General features: G+C 42.8%; 2 protein-coding genes across 3 annotated transcripts in view; both read left to right on the plus strand.

Annotated features, from left to right (window-relative positions):
• Positions 1–6845, plus strand: part of CREBRF (CREB3 regulatory factor) — a 58451-nt gene extending 51606 nt beyond the window's left edge. Inside the window, exon 9 of one of the 2 annotated variants that reach the window (XM_005694535.3) lies at positions 1187–6845. In XM_005694535.3, the coding sequence (XP_005694592.1) occupies positions 1187–1302 (116 nt within the window). In that variant the 3' untranslated portion in view covers positions 1303–6845. The remainder of the gene's footprint in view (positions 1–1186) is intronic. The other variant, XM_018065597.1, reaches the window with a different exon arrangement.
• Positions 11042–21104, plus strand: BNIP1 (BCL2 interacting protein 1). The gene is made up of 6 exons (XM_005694537.2): positions 11042–11226; positions 13376–13468; positions 14706–14797; positions 15617–15718; positions 17357–17475; positions 20537–21104. The coding sequence occupies exons 1-6, from the start codon at positions 11143–11145 to the stop codon at positions 20731–20733; spliced, it is 687 nt and encodes a 228-aa protein (XP_005694594.1). The 5' UTR covers positions 11042–11142; the 3' UTR covers positions 20734–21104.

Here is a 21365-nt window from a genome sequence, read left to right on the forward strand (position 1 = left end):
TTCTTACCTAGACATGATACTGCTGTCACTTCCTAGTTCAACATCGCTATAACGTCTATGTGGAGTTCCTATTTAAATTTCCCCAGTTGTCTCAATAATGTCCTTTATAATTTTTTTGTTTTTGATCTGATTAAGGATCATGAGTTGCATTTAGTTTTTTGTTGTTCTTCTTTAATCTAAATCAGTCTCCTAGTCTTTTTTCTTTCCATAAAAAAATCCAGGTAGTTAATCTTGTAAAATGTCCCAACATCTGAATTCATCTGTTTCCCCCGATCAGATACAGTTAAATTTTCTTGGCAAGAATACGTTGTAGGTTATATCTTTCTCATTATGTCAATCAAGAAACATAATATGGTCCCATGGTTAAGACTTGGCCTTCCAATGCAGGTGGTGTGGGTTCTATCCCTGGTTAGGGAGCCAAAAATGGTCCACATTAAAAAAAAAAAAAGTCTTGAAGAAACACACAGTATCAGTTTGTCCAGTTATTGGTCCCAGTGAATTTGATCACATGGTTAAGGTGGTGTCAATACTCTTACAGTATATCAACTTTTTATAAGCAGTTACTAAATAAAATTTTCTGCTTCCATCTCCTTTTAATTGCTTATTTTTTATTACATTTTCAAACACATATACCTCTATTATTGAAAATCAATAAATCAGATATCTTCAACCTCAGTCATAGAGGATGAGGAAGAGAAAAAAATCAACATACATGCAGTATCTCCCACCTTTCTTTCCTCTTCCAAGTTTGCTTATTTATCCACTTACCTTTAAAATGAAGAAAAATGCACATAAAATTGATTGTATCCTTATGAAAAAATGACTGAAAACATCCTGTAGATACGTATTTTTGGTCACATGGGTGAAGCCCATCCATGAGATACAGTGAAGTTAAAGCAGTTAGAAGAGACTGGCTGTGAGAGAACAGAAAGAAGACTTGTTGGCAGGTTTTAGGAAACAGTGTCTGTTGGCAGGCTTGGGGTTTGGGTTTGGACTGTTCTTGGTTTGATGCTGCTAGTCTTGTGGGCACTAGTTACTGTGGGTAGAATTATTTTCTGGGCTGCAGTAGCAAGCAGCAAGCACTCATTTAGGAGTCGCATCAAGCTGAGAGCCACCCCTGACCCTCAGATTTTCCTGTTCCTTACCTTCAGATATATCTAAGTGTGCCTTTTACTCTCTTCTTCAGGTCTCCCAGTTGCTGGGCAAACCTCAGAATTTGTTAACCAAGTGTTAGAGAAGACTGCAGAAGGCAATCCCACTGGAGGCCTTGTAGGACTAAGGATACCAACATCAAAAGTGTAATCAGCTTCATTGGACCACTGGTCAGAAATGTCTGTGTTTGTCACGTTATTCACTGTAAATTTTCATTCTGTTTTGCATGTCAGTTTAGCATTATGTAAACATTTGCAATTAGGTTACATTGTTTTAAGAACTAAGTAGCATAAGTGAAGCATGATCCAAAATACTTGATTATTGCATTTTTCAGAGCATAAACCATGGTTAAAACTGCTACAGGCATCAGAGTTGAAAATCATACATTTAAATAGGTGTTTAGATACAGATTACAAAATCTGTTAAAGCAAGACAAGACACTTTGAAAGAGTGAAGATAATAGTAAACGCCAAATATTGTGGCAGGTTTATGCTCTGAACCACACACAAAAAAATTGAGGAAGCATTTTTTTAAACAGTCAGTTTTGATTGTTTTTAGAATTATTGCTTTTTGTTCTAATTTTCCACAACTGTTACTCTCACTTGTACATGGCACAACCCAGCACTCACGCCCATGTGCCATATTAGATGTTCATTTTCCGAGCTCTATATGGTATATATAAATATATATATAAATATATATATATAATGTCTGTGCAAGTAAGAAAAAAAAGCATATTCTTTGTGCCTTGTATTTTGGGGAAACTATAAAACTGGTAATATTTTGTATGATGAAAACCCTAATGAGGAAAAAAAACAAGATATATAGGTGGAAAAATTATGGGGTTTAAATGTTTTTTTGTTCCAACTCTTTTTCAAAATTTTTGAATGTATATAGGACTATGTTGAAATGTAGATATATGCCACAGAGTCTGTGTATTGTATAAAAAACAAAACAAAAAACAAACAAAAAAAAAGATGGCTCTAGAAAACTCATATTTCGGTACTTGACCGGAAGAAGACAAATACTTGCACATTATTGCGATTGTTTTATTTTTTGTACCAAAGACAAATGCAACTGATATGGCAAACTGCCAGTCTAAGTAAAGTTTTGCACAGCTTACATGATACTGTATGAATGTATGAAAAAAAAGGAGAAAAAAAAGAAAAACGAAAAGGTCAGGGTTAGGGATCTTACTGAACTGTGAATTTTATTTCTGTTTGGGTCCAATTATCTACAGAAGGAGCATCCACACACACAGATATTATTTTGCTGTTCCTCTAGTTCGCTTCCATAGTAGATAAGTTGGTGGCCATTTAGGTGTCTGTAAGTCTTTTTATTTCTGCACTTATTGTAGGAAATTTTAATATATTTCATTTTAGTAAGCTATTGGTAAAATAGTTTTTGACCTTGAAAATTAAAAAGTTTATTTAGCTTGTTGTAGTATACTTCCACCAAACAACCAAAATACAGATTATTTTTATTGTATTATGTATATATATGTAAAGAAAGAAAAAAGCTAAAAATATCTAAGTCTTTAGTTGCCACTTTTCCAATTGATGTATTATTGTGCATGTAATATTTTCAAAGATCAACACAAGCTTAAAACAAAAACAAAAAAATTTATAGATTTTTATATTTTTGTACAGGTATTTTCAAACTAGCTTCTTCAAACTTAACATGTGACTTCTTCTTCTATAGTTTCTAGAACTGAGAAATATTAACACATTTAGTTTTTAGGTGCTCTTTTTGTTCACACAAAACAGCTTCATTAGTCAGTGTTCTAACTATGTTAAAGCTTTACCTCTTGATGAGAAATTTCTTATGTCAAGGCAGCATTATAAACCTTCCCTACAAATCTTTCCATCCTGTCTCTCTCACTGTTTTATTTTCAGATTTTGTGTTTTGAACTCTGAAAACTGATAACTTAAAAATTCTATCTTAAAAAAAAAAAATCCTATTTAGCCAGAAAAAAAAAACCAAAAATTTCAGACCTAGCTGCTGGGAAAATATCTATTTCTCCAACTACTTCTCCACACCCCTTGGAGAATTTCTTTTAAATTATATTTTGTCTATACAGTATGTTTCCTTTTATTTTCTTTCTGCCCACCGCCCTCTCCCATTTGTAAGTGATAGCACATGAAGCTGTAGCTTATAAAGGTTTGGTCTAATACGCACAGTAACAACCGAGCAATGTTGCTTTCATGCTTTGACATTATGAAGAATCTCCGAGAAGGATGGTCTTAACACCTTAGCTGGACTGTGATGCACAAGATTACCTGTGTGCTTGGCGGAAATGTACATGGTTAGTGCATCCACACTAAACAGATAAGCTCAGATCTAATGGTTTAATAGAATGTAAGCTTATCAGTCAGTGTTTTCCATTTTTAGATGGGAGAAGGCGAAGCACAGGTTTGTATCTTGGAGGTATATGAAGTTTTGACAGAGTGTGTCTGGGAAATTGAAATATGTTCCAAAATATGGCAGTTTTGCAATCAGGTGAAAATCACTTCATAGTAGAGACTCAGCTGATGAGGTTTATAAAATTGCCCCTTTCTAGCTGCTCTGTTAGGAATTCTGGTTTTTTATACCTTTTTCTTGTCTGTGAACCAGAATTTGATTTTTTGGTCTTGCATTTCAAAAAAAAAAAGACTTTGAATCTGTTTAGTAGATTCCATATCCTTGCATTTCAGTGTTTTATATGTACTACTTAAGTTAAATAGTTAAAAGCTTTTAAATAGTTGAGCTTTTTAATGTTGACACTTTATTTTGTACCTACCTATTTATATATGTATGTATATCTTAGAAAAAGCACTTTGTTAAAAAAAATTGCATTTTATATGATTCCTGCCATTTGCTGCTAAATCTGGGCTGGTCAGAATGCTGCAGCGATACTTGATCTAAATAAAAACCTGGCAGTAAAATGTAGAGTGAAAGTTAAATCCTCTTGCTGTTTTAACTTTATCATAAAGATGACATAGGCAAGCTGTGCAGCTTTACATTTTAACCAGGGGACTCTGTGGCATTTAAAACCGTCTAGAAATGGTTGTACTTTAATGCCAGTAATAATCTGCTTCCTCTATTGTCATTAAAATATATACGTTTAGTGTATCACACAAACAAATCTTATAAGGGTAACGTAAAAACCCCAACAATTGTACATGTTCTGTTTTTGAAAATTGTGGCATGTATTTTTGGGTGAAGATCATTAGAGAAGAGCTCTCTAAAGGTTTTCTGTGTTCATTCATGGTATACAGATAGCTCATAATGAAGTCCAGAATCTTACGTTAAGTGAAAGCATTGTGAATTCACCTCAAATAAACCCATTGTTCCCAAAGCAGTTATAAACTTTGACTCTAGTACTACTATGATTTAAAAAAACAAACGATATTCTTCCTCGTTTCAGATACACTGGATTCTTTATAGAGTTTGTCTCCATGTGAAAGCATGCTGTCCGGTTGTCCTTGTTAAGATCTTGTCTGAGTTTTGAATTGGGTGCCACACTTTTTCAGTCAGTATGATTGCTTGTCCTACTGTACCATGTACGATTCTTGTCCTTTCCTATATCCTTCATGACAGATTATGATGTGGCTTTATATTGTGCCTTACTTGTACATTTAAAACAAAACGTCTTCATTCCCTTTCACTCCCTAACTCTTTCACTTTGAACTTTTTGGTAAGAGAATCAGAGCTATTATAAAAACATCATGAAGGATTTCAGATGAGTATGGTTTTAAATTCCCTCTCTTTATTGTTATTTTATATTTGTATGAAAGACCAGTTTTGAATGGTCTTTGAATATGAGGGGGAAAGATTAGCAGTAATTTCACTACATCCCTTTTTCCTAACTTTCATGAATTTGTCATACATCTTCTTTCTGATGCTTGACTTTATTTGCTCCTTAGCAATAGTCTGCATTTAAAGAAAGGTGTGTTCAGTTCATCAGCTTGAAATTGACCATTTCATTTTTCCAGAATTTTTTAGGAAAAGAGTACTCATTTTGTTTGTTTTATAAAACAGATGACAAGTCTCTTTAAAAGAAACAGAAGTACAGTACTTTTGGAATACAATGCTGTTAGTTTGGATTTCTTTTTTTATATATAATATTCATACAATTATCTGATGTTTGCCTTCATTAATAAAGCTGTTAGTTTATTCACCAAAATGTCAAGAATGGATGTGCTTTTCTTTATTCCATACATTTAAAAATATTTTAGCTGCTAAGATTTAGTTAACTTTCTAAGAAACGAATTCAAGTTGCCTTCAGCAGGAATTAACACAAACTTATGTTCCCTTTCTTTATATAGTCTTCCTAAAATGCTGTTCAAGTATTTTCTAGTTAATTATGTAACAGAATGTTAGCATCTCTCCAAATCTTGAAACTTGAATTTTGAGAATGCATTGAATTATGCTTTCAGTGTTAAAGGTTTCAATTATCCTTCTAGTGAAGTCTGTTGTGGAATACCATTTCCCATGGAACTGAGGCCATTTCCACAACTTTGCACAGAACTGCAGTCTTGTTCTTCCCTCAGATCATGACAAATAAGTCTCACACAGTGCCGTAATACTTGTGGATTCTTTTGTAATCTTTGTAATCTTAATAAGGGCATTATGAGAAGATGACTCCATGTTTTTTTAATATTTCAAACACATTGGGATGTAACCATGAATGTCAACTGTAGGGACGGTGGTTTCGTTTTAAGGAATAAGCATGTTGGGGAAGATGACCACAATGTACTACTGACGGTTATACCCTTCCGTAGGCGAGTGGGGTTATGTGTTGAAGCATAATCCTCGTGCTGAGTAAACTGACTGAAATCGTAGAAATTACACCTAGGGACTGAATTATGCCAAATTGCCATTTTCCTTTAGGAAAGAGAGATTTGGGGGTAGTGGTGAGGGAACAAAACCTTAAAACTACTTCTGAATAGTATTTTGGAATTGACGACTTGGTGACTAGTGAGGAACATCAGAGTTGGGTATTTCAATGTGCCAAGTTTGGGTGAACTAGGTTTGCCTCTTTCATAGCAGTGTAAACACAATTGTGTAGCTGATTAAATCCTGGGTGGATGTGAGCAGGACTGATTACTGTGTCTTGCCCTTCGCCCTTTGTTTTTTTCAGAACCAAATAACAGAAATGTGTGTGTACTGTATCTGCCTTTTCGCCACATTTTTATGACACTGTATTCCACTGCCTGCTTTTTTTTTTTAACCTTCTTTCCCTAGGATTTGTCCTATAACTTAGCATTTGTGGTTAACAGTGATACTAGGGCTGACTGCACATAAGAAGTCACAAGAGAAGAGTGGAAGGGCAAGAATTCAAAGCATTTGTTCATACAATGTGGCGACCTCTTTGGCATAGCGCGTAGGACCTGTTTGTAATGCGATCATGAATATTCTGTAGTTTTGTTTCCCTCCCTGCCAACTGGAGCTATGAAACTTTTTATTGGATTCAGTCTTGTCTGTTGTCTAGAAAGAATTTTATCTTGTTGACGCATGAGCTGTTTAAAAATTATTCTATTAAATGTTGGTTAATAGTTGTGCAGTTTTTCTTTTCAGAGGAAAAGGCAATACAGTCATTGCCTTTGTTTTCTGTCGCCTTCCAGCCCCTCAGCACTTCTAGTCAGATACAGATTCATCAGTGTATGCAACATCCTTTGTAATTTAAAATAAAAAAAGCTGAAAAGAAAAGGTTTTCAATTGTTTGCCTCGTGTTTTCGTCCTTCCTTTTCCCATTGCTTTTCTGTTGCTGTCTGAGGTGACCATCCACCCTTCGAAGTAAGCCACTGCAACAAAATTCTGAGCTAGAGACAGCAGTGAACTCTTGATAGCACTGCCCCTCTCCTGGTGTAGTGTACAAAGAGATAACATTTTTTAACACTTAGAGCTGATTTTTCAACATGCCAGTTAAAATTTGCTCCTACATAGTATTATTTATTGACAGAAACACACTCTTGATAGTTTAGAACATGGTTTATCCTTATTTCTTCCTCTTGATTCTTTGGCCAGGTGAGTTCTCTGAGGGAAATAAAGTATTTTGAGTCTTGCCTGACTTAAGCTTTGTATGTGTGTTTCATAATTCTCAGTAAATCTCCAAGCTTGGCTGGGCGTGTACATAGAACCATTAAATCAGTGGACCTGAGTGAACCTCACTGCAGCAATGTTCCTTCGGCCAGCAGACATTCGTTTAGCAGTTACTCTGTAAAGACTTGTGCGCTAGGTACTGGCTGGGAGGAAGTTAAAGAGACCTCCAGGAATATATTCAGTTTGCTGAGGGAGGCCACATGGTCTGAACAGAACCACAGAACAACACAAGAGCTTTACACACGCAAAGGGTTCTAGGCACATCACTACAGAGGACATTACCTCAAGGACACTGGTACCACATCCAGTGGGGGCTGTTAAGAGAATTGACAGGCTGTGTTCATGATATCCCTGGTCCCTTGAAGAAGCCGTTTTCGCTTCATTTGAGTGATAGGCAGTCAGGAAGCAGAGTGGACATAGCCTCTCATGGACTGGTTCTGCTTGAGGACTTAATGTCACAGGAGCCTCTGTCGAGGTCTGGGAATTTGAAGGAGCTGGGTGAGGTGAGCCCTTCAAGTAGAGCTCTTAGGAAACTGAACCTTCTGTGGGTAGCATGCAGTGAGATGGGTGGTTCAGTTGTCCCTCCTTGCCGACACTGATTTCAGAACCAGGAGAACACCTTAGCCAGAGAAAAAAACATTAGTTCAGAATTACTTTCATGTCCAAACTGAAAGGTTCAGAATAGGAAGAAAGCATTAGAAAGCCCTGGAAGGCTAGGGTGGCATTTATTAAGCCCCTGCTAGGTGCTTTTACATCAGGGAAGTCACCTGCTGCATTCTGTGACCCAGTCAGGTAGATGATCATGTCCATTTTACAGAAGAGTCAGACTAGACCTAGACTTGACTGGTGTGGAGTCACCCCAGACCCAACTTACCTGGTACAGAACTCTCAATTCAGATGGCAGTCTGCTCACAGCACTCAAGAGGCCGTGCATACTCTCCTGTAAGCGACCAGGCAAGTCACAGGCCATATTTGGATGGTTTTCTATGTAGGAGGGAGACAGTGCGCTTAGGATTTGAAAACCAGAAAGAATTAAAGCCAAAACCTAGTAGGTGTAGTAGCCAAAAGCTAGTCAGGATTAGAAGGTACAGGTGATGGGAGCAAAAGAGCATGACAGTAGTCGGTGATGGGGAGTGCAGGTCACCAAACTCTACCTATCCTTCAAAGTTGGCCTCTAGCTAAAGGGCTTAGAATTGAGTCTTTTTTATTAGAAGGGAATGTGTTGGAGCATGGAGAAAAGAGCTATGTTGTTTCCTTCTGTAACTGCCCCTTGGAGATGCAGTTGGCCACCGTTGGCTGAAGAGGAATTTCCAGCAAGAAGCATGATGGGAAAGGGGCCCAAGATCACGTGGGCCCATCTACTACGTGCAGACTTCGGCTTTCTTCACTGTCTTGAATAGGGAACTTCTACTTAAGAATCCAGAACGTTTGAGTGACTTGAAGAACATCAACCTCAGTTTCTTTTAAGGGTTTTAATCTTAAGATGTTGCCAAGAATGAACCTAACAGAAAATGTTCAAGCTCTATGGAAAACATTAAAATACTACGAATGACCCAGAAGAAGACTGGAACAAATGGAAAGATAGACGAAGTTGTTAAACAGGAGCGGTCAATGGCGTCAGTCTTCCAAAGTTAAAGTAACGATTTAGTGCCATCCCAGTGAGACATACCAATACAATTACAGTTAAGTTCACATGGAGAAAAAAATGGGGTGCCTGATCCTAACGTTAAAGCACATTAAACTGTAATAATAAAGCTGTCATTATGGTGCATGAGTGAGTAGTAGGTCAAGAGAATATAATGGAAAGTGTAGAAGTAAATTCAGATGTAAGAATTTATATGGTAAATACAGCATCTGAAACCAGTGAGAAAAAGATGGATTGTTCAGAAAATAGTGATGGAACACTGGGTACTCCTCTGGAGGAGGTAAACTTGGCTGTATATTTCACACCATAAGCCAACACATACTTCAAAGTGGTTAAAGGTCTAAATGCAAAAGAATTCAAATAAAACTTCTTTAAGGCCCCAAATACCGTAAGCCAAGTCAAAATTCTACTGACTAAGATAAAGCTCATCTCTCAGGGCAAATCCTCCTAGTATGTAAATAGCTCTGGGAGCTGATACAAAAAATACCAACAACCTAATAGAAAAATGAACAGATAGTAAAAGAAAAACAGTTTTCAGTTCATGATAAGAGAAATGAAAATTAAAAGATGGCACTTTTCACTTAAATAGATTGGCAAAAATCTTAGTGTTTGTAAAGACACCATGTGTACAAGGCTGTGAGAAAGCAGGCATTAGTACTGCATTGCTTGTGGGAGTGTAAATTGATACAACCTCTCTGAAAAGCAATTCAGTAGCATGTACCCAAATTTTAAAATGCATCTATCCTTTGACCTAGCAATTCCATTTGGGCTGGGTGAGTCATTAGTCTCTCCTTGCCTGTCTCCTTATGTGTAAGAAGTGGATGATTCTACCTCACAGGATTGTTGTGAGAGTTACATTAGAATGATACACATACAGCACTTAGTACAGAGTGGCTGGCACAAGGGAAGTGCTTCAGAAATGCCAGTGCCACAGTAAGGCAGTCGTGTGCGTTGCATTCTCCCCACGCTCCACGTTACTACAGTGTGCTTGGCGCTTGTTTGTATTGCCTCATTTAGCCCTCCAGTCAATGCTGGGATTGCCGGCAGTGAGCCTCTGAGGAGACTGAGGCACAGAGAGATGAAGTGGGTGGTCAAGCAGGATTCAAGCCAGGGCAGATGCCCAAGATGCGTTGCCCAGCCAGTCTATTAGATGCAGTGGTGTGATGAACGCTTCAAGGGAGGGTGTTCTCTCCAGGACTAGACTTCCAAAAAGAGCTTGAAGAATCCAGGAAGGAGACAGGGCTGGTGGGGTGATTGATGCCCTTGAGATCCAGCTAAGAAACTTGGACTAGTTAATAATAATTATACAATGAAAGAGCCTCCATCTGTTGAGGGTGTGCTCTTAAGTATTTCCATTAAGTAATTTAAGGCTTCCCTGGTAGCTCTAAAGACGGTAAAGAATCTGCAATGTGGGAGACCTGGGTTCAATCCCTGGGTCAGGAAGATCTGCCTGGAAAAGGAAATGGCTACCACTCCAGTATTCTTGCCTGGAAAATCCCATGGGCAGAGGAGGGTTACATCCCTGCCAGGTTACAGTCAGTCCATGGAGTCACAGGACTAAGCGACTCACTTATATTTCCATTAAAAACTACATTAATCCGTCAAAACTACTCCAGCAAAGTATATTTATTAAAACCAATTGCACACAAAAGGGAAACGCCAGGAGTCAGAGAAGGGGTGTAAGTTGGAATGTGACTTGATCAGTTGGGCGTTTTAGAAAGATCCCTCCAACCGTGGGCTGAACTGACAGGAGTTGTTAACCCTAGCAAGCTACCTTGAATTTCATACATTTTTAAAAAATAATGATAACATTTGTCATTTTCTTATTTCACCCTACAACTTGTTTTCATTGTAGAAAATATGAAAAATACAAGAAAGTTTAAAGGAGTATAAAAAATTGTTTAATTCCACCTTCCAGAGACATCCCAATGGATATTTTTCTTCCAATCTTTCCCCCCCTGTGCAAAAAATATGCAGTCATTAGAATGGCTGATGGGCAGAATATGGGGAGACGCCCCTGTTAAAGCGTCCTGATAATTCCTTCCTTTCTTTCTCTACGTCTTCTAGGTCCACAACAAGAGGCCGACTGATTTTTCCCACGTGTCAGGCAAAGGCCACAGGACTTGGCGCCACCACCCTCGCTCGCCTCAGGCCCGGTCTCTAGGGGGCGCTGCCGTAAGACCCGGAGGCTAAAAAGGAAGCCGGTGCGAAAACGCGTTGGAACTTGGGCTCCGCGGCTTCCCGTAGCCGGCATTTCCAACATGGCTGCTGCCCAAGATGTCCACGTCCGTATCTGTAACCAAGAGATTGTCAAATTCGATCTGGAGGTGAAGGCGCTTATCCAGGTACTAATGCCCGGGATCCCCGCCAGGGTCCAGAAGCCCTAAATCCAAGCTCAGCTGGCCTTATGTGAGCTCAGCGGTCTTCTCCCGAGCTCTCCCCACTTGGTCATGTCTCCGAGGCCACTGGCCCAGCTCCCTGCCCACTACCCCTCAACTGTCTCGCCCCATGGCCCCTCCCCTGGATCGTTGGCTTTGGTATTCCGTCCGACTGCCGTTAGCTCGCCCTCTTCCAGGACACCCCCTCCTCTACCTCCACTTCTAACTGGGCTTCCCCTATGTGGCCGCTCCCCTACACACCCCTGGCCGTCACCTCGCCACCCCCAGCCAGCCTCAAAACATACCTGTCATCCTGCCTGGCCCCGCCTTCTGATCCCGTCCTCCTCATGCTTTAGTAGCGTCCTGTAGGCCATCAGCCTCGCCCCCTGCTGGTCTGATGCCCGGTGGCACCAAAGGCCACCCAGGAGGTACTGGGTGAAATGAACGTGACCTAGACCGTAGTTGTGATTTTGTAAATGAGGAAGGAGTCTGCCTGAGCAGAAAGTAGATAATGGCAAAACTGGGACGCGGATAATGAAAGTCATCCTAGAAAAAATTCTTGGCGTCTACTTCGTTTAACTGATGGGGCGATTGAGGTCCTTTGCCTAAGCCAATTAAGGGTAGAAGGTAATAGTTCAGTGAACCAGTCGGCATAGGCAAGAGTTGGGAATGTAGAAATAGTTCCTTTAGTTTATCAAAAAGAGACCAAGAGTTTTAAACCTTTCTTTTGGGCAAATGGTTTCCATTTCCAGCAGTGTTACTCAACCTTAGATGCTAAGTAAGAGTCTTCATCTAGCTGTGGTAAAAGGTGAAGGAAAGTAAGCTCCTTACGGAAATCAGGTGCAAAATAAACCAAATTAATAGCCGTTAAATGTTGCATGGAACTGTGATTTAATGAGTAATCCAGAGAACAAGAACAACTTGATACAAACATTTAAACTTTTTGAACTTCACCTTTCCCATGTATAAACTACAAAACATTTGGGCCAATTCTAGAAGAATTAATTTAGGATTCATAAAAATGAAACTGGCTTTTCAGGTGATCTAAATTGCCTCAGCCCCATTTTGCACTCTCTAAGATTCACTTTCTCCTGAAGAGAACAATTGATTATAGCTAGATTTAGCACATCCTTACAGTGTGGCAACTCCTGCTAAGCCCTTTATGTGGGTACCTGGTTATGAAGTGGGTAATGATGGGGAAACAGACACAGAAGCTTCAGTAACTTTTTCAGGATTATACATCTGATAAATTGCTGCAACTAGAATTTGAATCCACATGGTCTGGCTCTAGGGCCTACTTTTTACCTGGCCCTGGTAATTCTGAATGTCCAGAAACAAATTCGAAATCTACATTTGAACATGTCTGTAAACTCTGTGATTTATAATATTAATAGATGGTTTGTAAAATTAGTTCAAGCAGTTAAAGAGGTTCGTCTTGTCATATGCCGAGAATTTAGCATCCTCATTTTTAGGTTGGAAAGACCTGAAGTTATGGTACCCTCTCAGGTGTTCGTTCTTGCCGGGTATGCAAGCTGCTTTAAGTCTTTCATAATGGTGGTGTTCTGTTAAACGTCAAGACTTATTAGTTCCTTAGTCCGTTTCTGGTTTTAAAAACGTGTTTATTAATTAATTTTTGGTTGCACTGAGTCTTCGCTGCTGCGCATGGGCTTTCGCTGACCGCACAAGTAGGGGCTACTCTTTGTTGCAGCGCATGCGCTTCTCATTGCTGCGGCTTCTCTTGGTCCCGAGCACAGCCTCTAGGCCCCACAGGGCTTCGGTAGTTGCAGAGGCAGGCTCCGCAGCTGTGGTGTGCGGGCTTAGTTGCTCCGCAGCATCGGATTTCCTATCCACGGTCCCACCAAGGAAGTCGCACTGTTGTCTTTCTGCTTATGCTTCTATGTTGCTCGCTCAGACTTGACTCCAAAGAGGGATGAAAAAAATGTAAATTATAATGCTTCTGCTTGTGTTAACAGAGGTAAACAGCAGAGATTAGGATGAATTACAGCCAGTAGGTCCAACTTAGTTGTGGTCTAAGCCAACTCTCTCATTGTACAGCTGGTGTCATTTCCTCTCATTGCCTTGAGAAAGGCCCGTTCATCTCTTCAATGTCTCCTAGGATATTCGAGATTGTTCAGGACCATTAAGTGCACTTACCGAACTGAACACTAAAGTGAAAGAGAAGTTTCAGCAACTGCGGCACAGAATACAGGTGAGTGAGTGCGGAGCTGGGACGCTGCGCCTGGGGAAAGGAAAGAATGTGCACTGGAGAGGTTTCGCGTTGTGTTAAGTTAATGACTTGTTTAAAATCTAGATTCTTTAGTGGAGTGTAGACTCGATGACAGCAGGACTGTTCCTGGTGTTCGCTGCATATCCCTCATGATGGTATAGATTGGGCACCATCGTTGATTGGAAGAATGGGTGTGTGGGAAGAAGGGAGGGAGGGAGGCAAGGTGGGGGAAATGGAAGTTCTGTCACAGAGAAGCAGAGAGAGTTCTAGAGGAAAAGAAAGTGAGGTCTGCTGCCCCTCACTGAGGTGGATGGCTGTGTCCTGGTGTTTGGTTATCTGGGGCTCTGAGTCTTTCTTTTCAGAAGGCCTTACCTGTGGGGCTTTCGTGCGACCTGGGTTGAATGTCAGTCTCTTCAGAGGTTTTTGCATTTGCTTTTGCCAGGTCTCCTGGGATTACCACAGGTCTGGGAGCACTTTTTATGTTCGTTTCTCCTTGTGGAGGTTCTTGAACCACTCAGGAAGGATGAACTTGGACCCTCGATCCATGTGAGGGGAGTGCCATAGTTATAATTGGGAGAGACATTTATATCCCTCTAGCCACATCTCACAACAAAAAACTCCACAACTTCTCTGTGCTGGTTGACAGACGTTTTCCTAGCTCACCTTTTCACTGAGGGTATTAGTATCCCTTTGTGCTCCTGGCTTTGCAGTGGTCTCAGTTCCAATTCCCAGCCTCAGGTGGCCAAGGCTTTGTTTTCTGTCCCCACATGGACTTGAAAACCGTGTTTGCCATTCAGTCTGAAATATGTACCAAGACTGAGAGCCTGTAGAAACAGATAGCAGTGTGTTATTTCCATCATATCTCAGAGTGGGATCAGTAGGCTCCTGTGTTACTGTAGTTTTTTCCTTTTCCTTTCAGGCACGTCCTGGACTGCAGGAACTCATCCCCTGCTCCAGGGCAGCCTCACACCCCTCACAGGAAGGCTGCTGTGACTCATAGTTCCTTTCTCATTTTGAGTTCTTGAGGATGGTCCTTTCTTTCCTTTTAGACAGCTTTCTATGTAAAAGGATGTTTGTTGTGTATGAACCAGCATTCCTGAGTCTTCTGTTCTAGGAGGGTTTTCAAGTGCTGTTGCATAACTGGTAGAAATAGAAGTGCTTTCCAGTTTTTCATTACCTTTCAAAATCATTTTAACTTAGAGCTGATTTCCTCCCAAAGGAGCTTGAGCAGTCGGCTAAAGAGCAAGACAGAGAGTCAGAGAAGCAAGTTCTGCTCCAAGAAGTGGAGAATCACAAAAAGCAGATGCTCAGGTGGGTGGGGCTTGGCCTCCTGCCAGTGGCCTCCTCTGGGCCGCCTGCTCCCGGTGAGGCTTGTGCCTGAGTTTGCCTAATAAACCTGCTGAAGCTAGGGGGTAAGCCAGGGCTCTTTGGTAGCTGGGACTGTGTATAGTGTACAAAAGCATATTTAACATTATGCTGTATTTTATATTTTTTAAAAAGCAAAAAATTCGTTGCTTTTGTAATATAGGGTCCTTTTTAATCTAAAGAGAATTGATAGCAGAAAAAGTCCACCGAAGGTGCCAAAAAGCTTGGGGACCACTGGTGTAAAGAGCAGCAAACCTTGAAGGAATATTGAAGAAAAGTGTCTTGTACTGATTTTCTGCCTCTTACTGCCTATATTGACGGAGAAGCTAATGGGTCAGTAACTGTTGTCCTGGGTACTGGTGAAACAAAGATGAACGAGGCATAGTTCTCCAGGAGCAGAACCAAGCCACGCTGCGGGCAGAACAGTAATGTGTAGGAGATGACTTTGAACGGGGCCGCGTGCGCCCAGCTGGGCAGTTTGGATGCTACCCTTTAGTGGAGCCATTGCAGGCTATAAACACAGGGACGCTGTGACCGGTCTTCTCCCTCTGGCTGCCCTGGGGGAAGGGACTGTTGTGGGTGGTAGGAGAATGGAAACAGTTTCTGGGGCAGCCAAGAAGAGGATGTGGTGGGAAGGGTGACGGACTCTGGGCTACACACAGGTGGCCTCCCCATCACTCCCTGGCTGGAAGCCTACTGTGACTTGAACTGACTGACAGCCTGTCGGCATCAAGAGAAACTCACACATGGCTTTGGTAATTCCAGCAATCAGACCTCATGGAGGAAGGCTAACCTCACTTGCAAAATTGCTATCGACAACCTAGAGAAAGCAGAGCTTCTTCAGGGAGGAGACCTATTCCGGCAAAGGTATGTATCTTCTTGTCTTTCTGGGTTTTGATGACAGAAAGACAGCAGGTGGCAAGGTGCAAAACCTACTGTGGGGAACCCTCTCTTGTTTTCAGCATAAAATTGATATTTTATAAGTAATTTTTTTAACTATAAAAGAAATACATTCTTATTTTTAGTAAATTGGTAAAATTAAAATGTGAATCACAAAGTGAAAGTATGAATTGTGCTGTTCACAACTATTTTGATATATTGCCTCCTTTCATTATTTTTTCTTCCATATTTTTTATAAAATCAGCATGGTACCATACATTATCTGGTCCCATCACTTCATGGCAAATACATGGGGAAACAATGGAAACTGTGACAGACTTTATTTTCTTGGGCTCCAAAATCACTGCAGATGGTGACTGCAGCCATGAAGTTAAAAGACACATGGAAGAAAACCTGTGACCAACCTAGACAGCATATTAAAAAGCAGAGACATTACTTTGTCAAAAGGTGTATATAGTCAAAGGTATGGTTTTTCCAGTGGTCATGTTTGGATGTCAGAGTTGGGCCATAAAGAAGGCTGAGCACCGAAGAATTGATGCTTTTAAACTGTGATATTGGAGAACTCTTGAGAGTCCCTTGGACTGAAAGGAGATCCAGCCAGTCAATCCTAAAGGAAATCAGTCCTGAATGTTCATTGGAAGGACTGACGCTGAAGCTGAAGCTCCAGTGCTTTGGCCACCTGATGCAAAGAACTGACTCATTTGAAAAGACCCTGATGCTGGCAAAGATTGAAGGCAGGAGGAGAAGGGGACGACAGAGAAAGAGATGATTGGATGGCATCACCGACTCAATGGACATGAGTTTGAGTAAGCTCCGGGAGTTGGTGATGGACAGGGAGGCCTGGTATGCTGCAGTCCATGGGGTCGCAAAGAGTCGGACACGACGGAGCGACTGAACTGAACTGAACATTAAACATAGTCTCCTGGTCTTCACTTAGTATTATTATCTTCACAAAGATTTGCCTGTTTTTTTAAAAAGCTCTTTATAACTAATCCCCTGCTTGTGTGGGTTTATATTTCTCATTATGTCCGTATTATGAGTAACACACGAGGGCACACGTCGGTATGTAAAGTTTTGTCCACATTCTGTGTATTTCCTTTGGAGAGATTCCCAGGGATGAGATTATTGGGTCAAAGGCGTGAGCGTTGCTAAGGCCCCTAACACACATCGCCAGCTGGCTCTCGGAAGGAGCACCAGTGGGCGTCCCTACCGGCAGTCTTCACGTGCGTGCGCTCGCATGCCCTTGTCACCACTGCGGTGTGCTGAGCCGCTCAGTCATGTCAGGCTCTTTGTGACCCCATGGACTATGGCCCGCCAGGCTCCTCTGTCCATGGACTCTCCCAGGCAAGAATACTAGAGTGGGTTGCCATTCCTCCTTGAGGGGACCTTCTCAACCCAGGGATCAAACCCGCGTCTCCCGAGTCTCCTCGCTGCAGGTGGGTTCTTCACCCCTGAGCTGTCAGGGGGAGTCCTTTGCCACCGTTAAGTATGACCATTTAAAAAACATGCTGATTCGATAGATTAGAAGGTGGGATCTTGTTTGAATCCGGGGCTTTCTTGAGCCAGGCTTTTGTTGACATTCCTCCTCCTCCTCTGTACTTCTAGGAAAACTGCCAAAGAGAGCCTGGCCCAGACGTCCAGCGCCATCACAGAGAGCCTCATGGGGATCAGCAGGATGATGTCCCAGCAGGTCCAGCAGAGCGAGGAAGCCATGCAGACGCTGGGTAAAGTCAGGCCAGGCCTGCAGTGGGAGGCTGCCGCTGGGCTCCAGGCCCTCACCCCCGGGCTCCTCCACCTCTGCCCACATCTGCCCCGCCTTCACTGATCTGTGTGGCTTCTTACTTCTGCGACAGCGTGGTCTTACCCAGTTGGGATGCACTGCTCTCATTTCCCTTTTTGGTTTTTATAGTTGTACTGAAGGATCCACACACCCCATCAAAATGTTTGGAAGAACTCCTAGGCTCTCTCCTGGAGAGTGGGTGCCAACAGGCCTGGAGAAGGGGCTTGAGAGTCTATTTTTCATCTCGGGCTCTGGGGACCCTTCTGGCCAGGCAAGGAGATGATCAGTTATTGGCTGCCAGCTGGTCTACTAGGACATCCACTTAGAATTGTACTCCCCAGTGTTATTTTTCCTGTGAGCTCCTTTTATTTATATATTTATATATATATTTTTTACTTTTGGCTGCGCTGTGTAGCATGTGGGGTCCTAGTTTCCCTACTGGGGATCGAACTCATGCCCTTTGCAGTGGAAGCGTGGAGTCTTTCCCACTGGACAACCAGGGAAGGCCTGTGAGCTCCTTTTGAAAGATACGGTCAGAGGCTGAGCTTCTTGAGACCATCTGGTTCTCCCCAGCACCTTTCCCAGCATCCTCCCTATAGGAGAACAGAGGCAGAGGGTTTACGCTGAGACACCTTTGGAGGAGTCGCACAGAGCCGAAAGTAGAGAGCCGGGGACACGACTCCCAGGAGCCGCCACCCAGCTGCGGCTGTGGCCAGCTCCTGGCCAGCCTCAACTCTGTCTTCACTCTGCCCCCGTTTTGATGACTTTGAAGCAAATCTCAGACGTCATCCGTATAAATGCTTCCATATATCTTTCTAAAAGATAAGAGACTTTTGAAACAAGAAACAAAAAGCAATACCGTTATCACCCCTAGAAGTTATCTGCAATTCTGAACCACTCTTTTGCTTGTTTGTTTCCAGTGCACTATCCTAACAGGCAGACGCAAAAAGGAAACCAAGGAGCTTGTCCCCAAGGTCACTGCCTATGTTTGAAACTCATCTGGGCATTTAGGCTCGGAACCAGCTGGTCACCTCCTCTGAGTGTGCACTGGGGCCATGGCCCGAGGGGAATGTGAGAGGGAGGAGCCCACCTGGCCCTGGAGTCCAGGGCTTCTGTGCTCTGGTGTGAGTAACAGGCACCCACCCCCAGCAGGCGGATCAGAAACTGACCATAGAGTTACGTGCTGAGAAGGGGACACAGATCCTGGTGGTTTCTGGGGTGTTGAGGGTTGTTTTGGGGGCACACGTTATAGGCGAGATGGCCATCAAAGAAAGAACGGTTATTAATCCTTGCCTGTGACTCATAAATTCAGCTTGACTTAAAAATCTATTAGGACTTCAGTTTTTTGTCTTTTTTTTTTTTTTTTTTAAGTCCATTAAGGATATGATGTCTGCAGTTTGCTGCAAAATTGTAGCGGGGCCAGAATTGTTTGGGGACAGGATTACCAAGGAGTTGATGGTTCTTGGGTATGGGCAGTGGCACATGGCATTTCATGATTCTATTCTGTCTGCTTTTGTGATGGTTAAAGTTCTCTAAAGAAAGTTTAAAAGGAAAAGCCAGGTTTTCAGTGTGGCAGCAGGCATGGAGAAAGAGGAATGAGAGGGACTTTTGTTACACGAGTGTTTGTTTGTACCCCTCTGTGTTTTTCAAGCTACTGCTCCATTTCCTCTGGTAGTTTATTTGCTTACTAGCTTGTAATTTTGTAAAAGGTAATATGAATGACATAGTTAAGGGAAAAACCCTCCAGGTCAGCACTGTCCCATAGAAACGTCATGGGAGCCACATACTTAAAATTTTCACTAGGCACATTAAAAAAAAAGTAAAAACAAATATATGAGATTGATTGTAATAATATATTTATTTCAATATGCAATTCATAGGGAAAATTATTGAGAGACATTTTACATTCTTCTTTTTTCACACTGAATCTCTGAAATTGTGCGGGTATTTGCCTATAGGGACATTGAGGTTTGAATGGGGCACCTTTGACTCCCTCAGGGGGTGCGTGACTTGTTGCAGTCAGCACCGGCTGCACAGCTCTGGACGGCACAGGCGGGAACAGCTCTGCCTTCAGACCTCCCGGCCTGCTCCCTGGAGGCGCCCACTGCTCCCAGTTTGTCTCGTAGCCTCCTGAGACTCTCCAGCGTGCATAGCGCAAGCAGGTGTTAGTTATCCCCTCTTTTGTTACATAAATGGAAACATCTCACATGCTGTCCTTCACACCCAGCCTTCTCACTTGACAGCGTTTCACTCCGGGGATATCCTGATGATGGCTTTATAGAGGAGTCTTGCCAGGTACGCCTTCTTCCCCAGGTGTCAGGCCTAGTAACCGGCTCTCCAGTTCGTTTGTCACGGGGAGGCAATGAACCTTAAGGGATGCATGCTTCTCCGTAGGTTTCCCAGGGGGCTGGAGCACGGACATCATGTGTTTAACACTACAGCCAGCGTCCCTGGACTGAAGGACTAGCTTGTATGAGGGTGAGCGGCAGGGCCCAGGACACCCCATCTCTTTCACGATCCTGCAAAGAGCATATCTGACCAGCAGGCATCCTGGCAGGGTGCACCTCGCAGGTGCAAAGTCCTGTCCCCACAGAGAGCTCACAGTGCTGTCCACGGTCCCCTGGGTTAGTTTTGTGACCACCGGTTCTCAGCAGCGCCTGCCTCCTTCAGAAAGTGGAGGTTGGTGATGAGAAAAGGAACACGTTTCTGCCCTTTTCCCTGCTGATGTCCTCGTTGGGAGGAGGTTTAAGGTGTCAGGTTAGGAGTCCTCCCTAGTTATGGCCCTGTGACCATGTGTGTAAGCAGACCTCATCCCTCCCTGAGCTGGATGGAACCCAGGGAGCTGCCTCTCCTTGCCCTGTCCTTGTTCTGAGCTTCTCTGCGCTGCCTGTCTTCCCATCTTTTGTCCTGGCCCTGGAAGTTGCTCCCAAGCGCAGTGTTACACCGGGAACCCAGCCCGCAAAGTCATACAGTGTCTGAGTCATGCTCCCTCCCTTTTGTTTCAGTTAATTCTTCACGGACTATCCTGGATGCAAATGAAGAATTCAAATCCATGTCAGGGACCATCCAGTTGGGACGGAAGCTCATCACAAAATACAATCGCCGAGAGCTGACAGACAAGCTTCTCATTTTCCTTGCACTGGCCCTCTTCCTTGCTACAGTCCTCTATATTTTGAAAAAACGGCTCTTTCCGTTTTTGTGAGATCTGAGAGCTGCCAGCTTCTGCCCTCTGAACTCTGCTGTCAGGGTCTGGCCGCACGCCTGAACTCTGGCCCCAGCCTGCTTCAGGTGCTCAGCAGGTGAGATGGAGACACAGCCCCACGAGTTTCTGCAGGGGGCTGGTGTCACGGGCTGAGCAGAGGACAAGGAGGGAGCCTGTCATCAGGACCCTGCAGGGACGCCAAGAGCCCTCACGCACTGCGGGTGAAATCACGTGGGACACCCGGGCCGGCCTCCCATGTCCCCCTCCCCCTCTGCAGCCTTAATGCTAGATCTGGAGGAGGGAAGAGAAGAAGGGGAGAAGGACGATGAAAACATCCATTCCTTGAATAAAGTTGACTGTATTTAATAGCATGAAATGCATTTGGTTTTCTAAGGCATTCCTCTGGGAATTCATGTGCCTGTCCTTGAAGTCCAGCTATCTAGAACTTGAACTCAGATCATTCACTTGTTCGCTCAGCAAAGAATTTTTAAGCAACAGCCACACAGAAACAGAGTGTTCTAGAGGCTTCCATGGTCCCTCAACGAACAAGACAGACAAGATCACGCAGGCCCTCAGGGAGGAGGGTGCACCTCCCGCTGGCGGCGGCTCGCAGCAGCGTCTGAAGAGGCCAA

This window comes from Capra hircus, chromosome 20, assembly GCF_001704415.2.
Source record: "Capra hircus breed San Clemente chromosome 20, ASM170441v1, whole genome shotgun sequence".
NCBI lineage: Eukaryota > Metazoa > Chordata > Mammalia > Artiodactyla > Bovidae > Capra > Capra hircus.

Bases quoted from the DNA above. Each gene is read 5' to 3' on its own strand.
- BNIP1 (XM_005694537.2), top strand. From the start codon at position 11,143: ATGGCTGCTGCCCAAGATGTCCACGTCCGTATCTGTAACCAAGAGATT. The intron at 13,469-14,705 runs GTGAGTGAGTGC...TTCCTCCCAAAG, and splicing joins AACTGCGGCACAGAATACAG to GAGCTTGAGCAGTCGGCTAA. The intron at 17,476-20,536 runs GTAAAGTCAGGC...CTTTTGTTTCAG, and splicing joins GGAAGCCATGCAGACGCTGG to TTAATTCTTCACGGACTATC.